Genomic DNA, 10351 nt, shown 5'->3' on the forward strand with positions numbered 1-10351 from the left:
AAAAAAAAAAAAAAACAAAGTAGTGCTGCGTTTGACTGTGCACCTGCCAGTTCTCCTTCCCAGAATGCCACAGTCCTTGCTGTCGGTGCCATCTTTTGATTATCTACTTTGGTTAAACATTCGCTCATTTTATTGCGTTGTAATTAGGAGGCAGCAGGCCTACCTGCCTTGAGGAATGTGCTCCGACTAAGAGATGTGTAAGACCCACTCATCACGGAACTTGAAAAGAGAGATAGGATTAGCCACTGGTTGGGATACCTACCTGCGATTATTGAAGTGATTGGTCGATGGAGATAGCATCAAAGCTTACATTTGAGGTGGTTGTTGAAGGCACTATGGTCAATACAAGTCCTGCAAGATATAAGGAAAAAGTGCCTGTGTTCCAGTGATGAATTATTCATAGACATTTGCATATCGTATCAGTAATTTAAATATGGGGCTGACTGTCTTTACCCAGGGTACATTGAGCTCATCAGCCGAGCCAAATCATGGCTTTGAAATTAAAGGTAGAATCGGACTGGGATTTAGAAGGTTACTGGCTTTGCTGGAGTCATTACGTCTTTTTTTTTTTTTTTGCCTGAGATTTCTCAGAGTAGATGGGATGCCAGTGGAAACTCAGGGGTTCTCCAGACCCCAGAGTTTGACTTCTGAAACACAGGGCTAGAACACGGTTTCTGGGCTGTGGCCTGGTAGTGTTTTCCACCACTTTCCTCCTCCACCTTCTCTGCTTCGCACACATCCTGCTGATCCTCCCAGAAGCATTGCGTTACCTCATCTTCCTTTCGATGCTTGCTGCCCTCGCCCTGAGCCTTGTTTTCAATCTGCTCCTCTGACAGTTTCCACACTCTGCCCCCCCGCCCCCGCCCCCCGGCAATTATCGCTTCTTCACTCAACTAATCCTGAGCACATCCACAAATCGACTTTTCTAGAACATGCTAGCTACCTTGCTAATCCTCTGCTTCAAGCCTCAGGATAACTTGTCTATTACTGAGTAAAATCCAAACCCCATACCATGTTAATAACCCCTTGGTTTGATGTAAGCCTTCACGGTCCAGCTTACTGCCTGATCCCTTCCATTCCTCTAAAAGCCTGGGTTTTAACAAGATTTGTTGACTCACTCTCTCCCAGACGAGCTACCTCTTCCTTTACACCGATGGTCTCACTAGAGTATACGGTCTGTAATCTCATTTTTGCTCAGTCCTAAAGATCTCACCCCAGGTCTATATTTTGAGAGCTGCTTTTTTGGTTATTTCTGAAGTTCCAAAGGATTTTATTCATTTTGACAGTCATTGTTTCTTTGTGGCTTTAGTTACGCTACATCATTTAATATCACTGACTAGCTGTAAAATTCTTGAAGGGTAAAGGCTCACTAACCCTTCTTTTATAACCTAAGAGAAGTATTTAACAAAATGGTAGGCACAAAACTTTATCTGTTATGCTTTCTTTGTGTTTATGACTATCTTTTTCTTTATATTTTCAGACTTGAAACATTTCTGCTAGATTCTGAGCTATGCATGAGGGCTAACATTTTTTTTTTTTCTTGAGCCCTATGGCTCCTACAATCATGGAACAGAGGTTTTTATTGTTATTATTTTATATTTTAAGAAATATTTTTATTAGATATTTTCTTAATTTACATTCCAAATATTATCCTCTTTCCTAGTTTCTCCTCCAAATATCTCTTATCCTCTTCCCCCTCCTCCTGCTCCCCACCTCCCTCCCCGACTCTTGCTTCCTGGCCCAGGCATTCCCCTGTACTAGAGCATAGAACCTTCACAGGACCAAGGGTCTCTCCTCCCATTGATGACTGACTAGGTCATCCACTGCTACATATGCAACTAGAGACATAAGTCCCTGTGTGTGTTTTCTTAGATTGATAGTTTAGTCCCAGGGAGCCCTGGGGTTATTGGTTAGTTAATATTGTTGCTCATCCTAGGGGGGCTGAAACCCCTTCAACTTCTTGGGTACTTTCTCTAGCTCCTTCACTGTGGACCCTGTCCTCCGTCTAATGGATAACTGTAAGCATCCACTTCTGTATTAGTAAGGCACTGGCATAGCCCCTCAGGAGACAGCTACATCAAGCTCCTGTCAGCAAGCTCCTGTTGGCATCTGCATGAGTGTCTGGGTTTGGTGGTTGTTTATGGGATGGATCCCTTTGTGGGGCAGTTTCTGGATGCCCATTCCTTCAGTCTCTGCTCAGAACTTTGTCTCTAACTCCTTCCATGAGTATTTTGTTCCCCCTTCTAAGAAGGATTGAAGTATGCACACTTTGGTCTTCCTTCTTCTTGAGTTTCATGTGTTTTACAAATTGTATCTTGGGTATTCTGAGCTTCTGGGCTAATATCCATTTATCAATGAGTGCATATCATGTGTGTTCTTTTGTGATTGGGTTACCTCACTAAGGATAATATCCTCCAGGTCCATCCATTTGTCTAAGAATTTCATGAATCCATTGTTTTTAATAGCTGAGTAGTACCCCATTAAATAAATGTACCATATTTTCTGTATCCATTCCTCTCTTGAGGGACATCTGGGTTCTTTCCAGCTTCTTGCTATTAGAAGTAAGGCTGCTATGAACATAGTGGAGCATTTGTCTTTATTACAAGTTGGAACATCTACTGAGTATATGCCCAAGAGTAGCATTGCGGGATCTTCTAGTAGAACTATGTCCAAATTTCTGAGGAACTGCCAAACTGATTTCCAGAGTGGTTGTACCAGCTTGCAATCCCACCAGCAATGAAGGAGTGTTCCTCTTTCTCCACATCCTCACCAGCATTTCCTGTCACCTGAGTTTTTGATCTTAGCCATTCTGACTGGTGTGAAGTGGAATTTCAGGTTCATGTTGGTTTGCATTTCCCTGATGATTAAGGATGTTGAACTTTTTTTCAGGTGCTTCTCAGCCATTTGGTATTACTCAGTTGAGAATTCTTTGTTTAGCTATGTACCCTATTTTTTTTAATATGGATATTTTGTTTTCTGGAGTCCAACTTCTTGAGTTCTTTATATATATTGAATATTAGCCACCTATCAGATTTAGGATTGGTAAGGATCTTTTTCCAATCTGTTGGTTGCTGTTTTGTTGTATTGACAGTGTCCTTTGCCTTACAGAAGCTTTGCAATTTTATGAGAGCCATTTGTGGATTCTTGATCTTATAGCACAAACCATTGAGGCTTCTGTTCAGGAATTTCCCCCCTGTGCCCATATCTTCTAGGCTCTTCCCCACTTTCTACTCTGTAAGTTTCAGTGTCTCTGGTTTTATATGGAGTTCCTTGATCCACTTAGGCTTGAGCTTTGTATAAGGAGATAAGAATGGATCAATTCACATTTTTCTACATGCTAACCACCAGTTGAGCCAGCACCATTTGTTGAAAATGCTATCTTCTTTCCACTGGATGGTTTTAGCTCCGCTGTCAAAGATCAAGTGACCATATGTGTGTGGGTTCATTTCTGGGTCTTCAGTTCTGTTCCACTGATCTACCTATCAGTCGCTGTACCACTACCATGCAGTTTTTATCACAATTGCTCTGTAGTACAGCTTGAGGTCAGGGATGGTGATTCCACCAGAGGTTCTTTTATTGTTGAGAGTCGTTTTTTGCTATCCTGTGGGAAGCCACATGTGCCGTTGCAGAGTGGCACAGGCTTCTGCTGGCCACCACGCATACATAGGCAGGAAAGTTTTTTGCCAAGATGAGGTTTTGAGAATTAACCAAAATTGACCAATCAGATGAGAGAGAAATTGACCAATCAGATGAGAGAGAAATTGACCAATCAGATGAGAGAGAAAGTAACCAATCAGATGTAGGCATGCAAATGAGGTGGTAAGCATCAACCAAGCACAACCAATCTGGGTATGAGACACGCCTCTCCTAGGCCTATATAAAGCAGCACCAGTGCTGGGCTCAGGGTCTATTCGCCTCTACAATCAAGCTCTCCCAATAAACGTGTGCAGAAGGATCCTGTTGCAGCGTTGTTCTTGCGGGCCGAGTCCGACGCGCACAAGACTATCCTAGGTTTTTTGTTATTCCAGATGAATTTGTAAATTGCCCTTTCTAACTCTGAAGAATTGAGTTGGAATTTTGATGGGGATTGCATTGAATCAGTAGATTGCTTTCAGTAAGATGACCATTTTTAGTATATTAATCCTGACAATCCATGAGCATGGGAGATCTTTCCATCTTCTGAGATCTTCTTCGATTTCTTTCTTCAGAGACTTGAGAAGTTTTTATCATACAGATCATTCACTTCCTTAGTTTGAGTCACACCAAGGTATTTTACATTATTTGTGACTATTGTGAAGGGTGTTGTTTCCTAATTTCTTTCTTAGCCTGTTTATCCTTTGTGTAGAGAAAGGCCACTGATTTATTTGAGTCAATTTTTTATGCAGCTACTTCACTGAAGTTGTTTATCATGTTTAGGAGGTGTCTGGTGGAGTTTATATATACTATCATATCATCTGCAAATAGTGATATTTTGACTTCTTCCTTTCCAGTTTGTATTCCTTTGATCTCCTTTTGTTGTCTAATTGCTCTGCCTAGGACTTCGAGTACTATATTGAATAGGTAGGGGGAAAGTGGGCAGCCTTGTCTAGTCCCTGATTTTAGTGGGATTGCTTCAAGTTTCTCTCCATTGAGTTTGATGTTGGCTTCTGGTCTGCTGTATATTGCTTTTATTATGTCTAGGTATGGGCCTTGAATTCCTGATCTTTCCAAGACTTTTAGCTTGAATGGGTGTTGGATTTTGTCAAATGGTTTCTCAGCATCTAATGAGATGATCATGTAGTTTTTGTCTTTAAGTTTGTTTATATAGTGGATTACGTTGATGGATTTCTGTATATTGAACCATCCCTGAATCCCTGGGATGAAGCCTACTTGATCATGATGGATGATCTTTTTGATGTGTTCTTGGATTCGGTTTTCAGGAATTTCATAGAGTATTTTTACATCGATATTCATAAGGGAAATTGGTCTGAAGTTCTCTTTCTTTGTTGGGTCTTTGTGTGGTTTAGGTATCAGAGTAATTGTGGCTTCATAGAACAAATTGGGTACAGTACCTTCTGTTTCTATTTTGTGCAACAGTTTGAGTAGTGGAGTTAGGTCCTCTTTGAAGGTCTGATAGAACTCTGCACTAAACCCATCAGGTCCTGGGCTTTTTTTGGTTGGGAGACTCTTAATGACTGTTTCTATTTCTTTAGGGGATACAGGACTGTTTAGATGGTTAATCTGATCCTGATTTAACTTTGCTACCTGGTATCTGTTTAGAAAATTCTCCATTTCATCCAGGTTTTCCAGTTGTATTGAGTATAGGCTTTTGTAGTTGGATCTGATGATTTTTTTTTGGATTTCCTCTGCTTCTGTTGTTATGTCTCCCTTTTCATTTCTGATTTTGTTAATTAGAATACGGTCTCTGTGCCCTCTAGTTATTCTGGCTAAGGGTTCGTCTATCTTACTGATTTTCTCAAAGAACCAGCTCCGGGTTTGGTTGATTCTTTGTATAGTTCTTTTTGTTTCTATTTGGCTGATTTCAACACTGAATTTGATTATTTCCTGCTTGTCTACTCCTCTTGGCCGAATTTGCTTCCTCTTGTTCTAGAGCTTCTAGGTGTGCTGTCAAGCTGGAGATATATGCTCTTTCCAGATTCTTTTTGGAGGCACTCAGAGCTATGAGTTTTCCTCTTAGGCCTGAGGGGTAACATCATACAGGACTGATTCTCTGGCCTCACAGAATGTTAGTGAGGGATATATATTTATGGGGAGAGAGAGAGAGAGAGAGAGAGAGTCAGATGAGTGTCAGAGATGTGACGTGAGGGATACTGACTGTACTTCTGAGGAAGCAGAGGCAAGGCATGCTCAGAGATGCAAGAGTGGGACACGGGACAGAGTCTAAAAGACAAGAAGAAAGTCTGTCTGCTGAAGGGAGCTGAGTAGGAGATATTCCAGGCAGAGGACTCCACAGCAAGTTTATCTGTGCTGAATAAATTTCAGTGGGCTATATTGTAAGAGTTGGGGCTGGCTCACAAATGATGAGGTTGCAGATGCAACAGGGCTCTAATGACTAAAAGAGGAATTCTAGAATTGATGTTGAATTAGTGGGTTGAGGGAGACACCACCACACTTTGCTAAAGACCATGGGTCTGGGGCTGTTAGAAGGGAGATGATCACAACTGTAGATGGTTTGGGTGTCGGGGATGGACAGGTGTGTATGGGATGTGTTCCTGGAGATACACGGTTGTAGACAATTTGAAGTTTAGCAAAATGCTTTAACAGGAATCCCACACTTGAGAACATGACGAAATCATAGTAGAGTATGTGGAGTTGGTCACGAAGATTTTAGAACCATACCACAGGGTGCAGCAGCAGCTTTTGAAGGACAAGCAAAGGAAAGCATCTGCAAAGGATATGCAGATGGAATAGGGAAGGAATCAGGAATTGGTTAGATGAACAAGACGCTATAGTAACCTAGGTGGACTGGAATATCTGCCTGTCAGACATAGTGACAGAGAGACTATTAGCGGCCTTAGGCAGATGGAATTCTATAGAGGAAAAAGAAAGTATGTGCTGTCCCAAAGTATCTTATAGTTATATTGAGAAGTAAAGAAACATTCTGGCAAATGTAGTCATGGAGGACACCACTTAAAGAACATAAAAACTAGAAAGAAATGAAGCTGAGAGGCTGTTCTTGTTCATGCAAGAAGAAACAGAATGTCCGTTAATAGAATGTGTGTTTGGTAGTGGAGGGAGGGTGCCAGATGATTGTTACTTAACCTCTGGGAAACTAACCAGCTTTCCACACTGTCTCTTTTTCCTTTTCAGTAATTTGCCATCTTCCGTGTATGAATGGTGGCCAGTGCAGTTCAAGGGACAAATGTCAGTGCCCTCCAAATTTCACAGGAAAGCTTTGCCAGATCCCTGTCCTTGGTGCCAGTATGCCTAAACTCTACCAGCATGCCCAGCAGCAGGGCAAGGCATTGGGGAGTCACGTCATCCATTCCACACATACCTTGCCTCTAACCATGACTAGCCAGCAAGGGGTCAAAGGTAAGCTTTTCATCCTCATTGTGCTCATTACCCAGTCTTCTGTCACCAGGTAGGAGTCACAAAGAAGTCTCTGCAGGTAGCGAGGCCTGGATTTAAAACAGAAGAAGGGTGTGGAAAATGGCAGTAGAGATCGAATATGGGCCACCCTATGTGGCTACAGTGAACCAGCCACTGGAAATTGATAGCCACAAGAAGTGCCTGCTTCTCTGTGGCTCCTAGCACCATGGAGTGATGGATGTGCCAGGTCAGAAACAGAAAGAGGAACCAGGTCAGGGTCAGGCCCTGACAGCAGCAATAAACCATGGACCACACCGTACCTAATAATGAATCCTGTAGCTGACAGATACTTGGTTTGAGTCCTCCACAGTCACTTAGCTTCACTGGGCTTCAGTCTGTCCATCTGTAGGGGAAGGCAAACTAGGTCACTTGGAGCTCAAACGTTCTGTGACTAATTCATTCTTTCAAAGCTGGCATACTTAGAAATATACGACTTTAAAAGGGGGTCAGTGAAGTGTTACTGGATCTGACTCTTTTTTTTTTTTTTTTCCGTTTTTTGAGACAGGGTTTCTCTGTGTAGCCCTGACTGTCCTGGAACTCACTCTGTAGACCAGGCTGGCCTTGAACTCAGAAATCCTCCTGCCTCTGCCTTCCAAGTGCTGGGATTAAAGGTGTGAGCCATCACTGCCCAGCTGGATCTGACTCTTTAAACCCTGAATATTTGTGTCAGAAAATGAACTTTTTTGTCTGAAATTTTCTTGGAAAGTGTAGAAAGGCACACATATAAGAAACATACGTTAATATGTCACCAGAAAGCATTCAAGTGCGTATCTATATGAGATATGTAAAACAAACAGATAAAAGAAGCATGCTTTGTGAAACTGGATCTCTACTTTTAATGGAAAAAAACTAAGTCCAAAATTATGCAAAAGAAGTTTCTATAGGCATTGGAAATGTAATTGAGGAAAATACATAATAAAAAATATTAAAAAAAAGAAAAGAAAAAGTAAAAAAATTAAAAAAAGAAGTTTCTATAGAAGAAATTTCATGAATATACAAAAGTAACTAATCTCTTAGAACCATTTGTCATGTGGTAAGGTGGGCTCACATATGGTAAGAGCATTATGAATTCATAATTGTGTGATCCTAGTTAAATAATATTCTTGTCTTTAAATATATCACTTTGAGATACTTTAAAGTTTGTATATTGTAGTTTTACTTAAAATTTTTATTATATAATCATTTGTGTCATTCTGTGTGTGTGTGTGTTTGTGCATGTATTTGTGTGTGTGTGTGTGTGTGTGTGGTTGCACTTGTATGTGTACCACAGAGATCAGAGGACAATTATGAAGTCAGTTTTCTCCTTCCACCACGTGTATCCTGGGGATCAAACTCAAGTCATCAGACTTGGTGGCAGACACCCTTAGCAACTGAACCACCTTATCAGTCCACAGTTTGTTTTTTTTAACTGCATAAACTTGTCAGTTTGAGTACAAAGTTCCCAAGAATTTTGATGTCTATGCCACAAAAAGATTCTTTGTATATGTTATCCCGTGTGGTGTCTATTGGTAGGTGTGTTTGTATAAAATACATTTCATGTTTTAAAAAATCCCGACTTTCCCATTAATTCGTCACGATTAACAAATTGTCCTCCTGATCTTTGTAGTGAAATTCCCCCCCAACATAGTCAATATCCATGTGAAACATCCTCCCGAGGCTTCTGTCCAGATACACCAGGTTTCCAGGATTGACAGCCCAGGAGGCCAGAAGGTGAAGGAAGCCCAACCAGGCCAGTCCCAAGTCTCTTACCAAGGACTTCCAGTCCAGAAGACCCAGACAGTCCATTCCACGTACTCCCACCAGCAGGTTATTCCCCATGTGTATCCCGTGGCTGCTAAGACACAACTTGGCCGATGCTTCCAGGAAACCATTGGATCACAGGTGAGCAGTGTGGACCAGGCCGTCTTGATAATGTTTTATAGATGGGGACATAATCTTATCAAGAACTCAGACTTGGTACAAAGAAGTCTCTATAGACGAGACTGGCAAGCTATAGTGAATTTACAAATCAAGTTTTATTGGAACACAGCCCTACTTATTCATTAGCTTTTCATTTATGCTAGTCTTATACAGGGATGGCAGAATTGTCGAGAGCCAATGAGATCATGTGATCTACAACACCTATTTATTTTGTGGCACTTTGCCGAGGAGAAAAGTCTTGCTGACATATGATATATAGAATAATTTTAAGTATTCAACTTTTGGACATGTTGCTGGAACTCCAAGGTTACTTGTTGTACACACACACACACACACACACACACACACACACACGTATATAGTTAGTTGTGATGATAGGTGTGTAAAACATTCCAAGCATGAGATGTGGTACAAGAGATACACTATACAAGGATGTTAGAGAATACTTGTATGTACTTGTATAATGTTTTTGACAATTTAGATGTTGGTAAATGTAGTTCAATTTTGAGTCTCCTATGTAATAATAATTAATATCAGCTTTCATTTTCTTATAAATTTTAATTAAGATGGCAATAAAGAAATTATTTCATTTGAATTTTAAATATCATTGGATTTACCATAACTTTAGCTTATAGCATAAAGCAAGAGAAAGATCATTTCCTTTCAAATTCTTCATTGAATCTATGTAGTGAAGATTACCTAATTATTATTTTATTTACAATGAGTTTTATTTAAATTATACTTATATTACTTTCCTTATTCCCATTCCTCTATCAAGTCACTCCTATGTGCCCCCTTGCTCCCTCTGAAATCATGGGCCTGTGGTTTCTGTTCCCCAACCACTTGGAACTGCTTCTTTGGGCTATGTGATAATGATGTACTTTGTCCTGTGCTCCTCTGTCTGTCTTTTGGTTATGGTTTAAATACTCTCCAAATAGAGTAAGGAAGATGTGTTCTTCATTCCAAAAATAATGTGTAGGAGGTGGGGTGTAAGAAGGAAAAGGAAAAATACTATAGAACTGTAGAACCAGTTTTCCTTACTCAACTACCTCTCAAATCCTTTTTAGATACTAAGTTGTTATTATAGGATATTAAGTTATTATAGGATTACCATCAGCCTTCTAGAGAGCTGGAAGTTAGTGTATAGATCTGAGTGGAGTTGCTGCTTGCAGAACGGAAAGACAGCATGGGAAATTAACAGACCTTGTTTAGAATCACAGGCTCGCCGGGCGTGGTGGCACATGCCTTTAATCCCAGCACTCGGGAGGCAGAGGCAGGTGGATTTCTGAGTTCGAAGCCAGCCTGGTCTACAAAGTGAGTTCCAGGACAGCCAGGGCTA

General features: G+C 40.8%; 1 protein-coding gene across 5 annotated transcripts in view; it reads left to right on the forward strand.

Moving 5' to 3' along the window:
- Ltbp1 (latent transforming growth factor beta binding protein 1) overlaps positions 1–10351 on the forward strand; it is a 387543-nt gene that overhangs the window by 215362 nt on the left and 161830 nt on the right. For all 5 annotated transcript variants that reach the window (XM_021185976.2, XM_021185979.2, XM_029471038.1 and 2 more), the window contains 2 exons: positions 6811–7035; positions 8699–8973. In XM_021185976.2, the coding sequence (XP_021041635.1) occupies positions 6811–7035; positions 8699–8973 (500 nt within the window). The remainder of the gene's footprint in view (positions 1–6810; positions 7036–8698; positions 8974–10351) is intronic.

This window comes from Mus caroli, chromosome 17 (assembly GCF_900094665.2).
Source record: "Mus caroli chromosome 17, CAROLI_EIJ_v1.1, whole genome shotgun sequence".
In the NCBI taxonomy this organism is placed as follows: domain Eukaryota; kingdom Metazoa; phylum Chordata; class Mammalia; order Rodentia; family Muridae; genus Mus; species Mus caroli.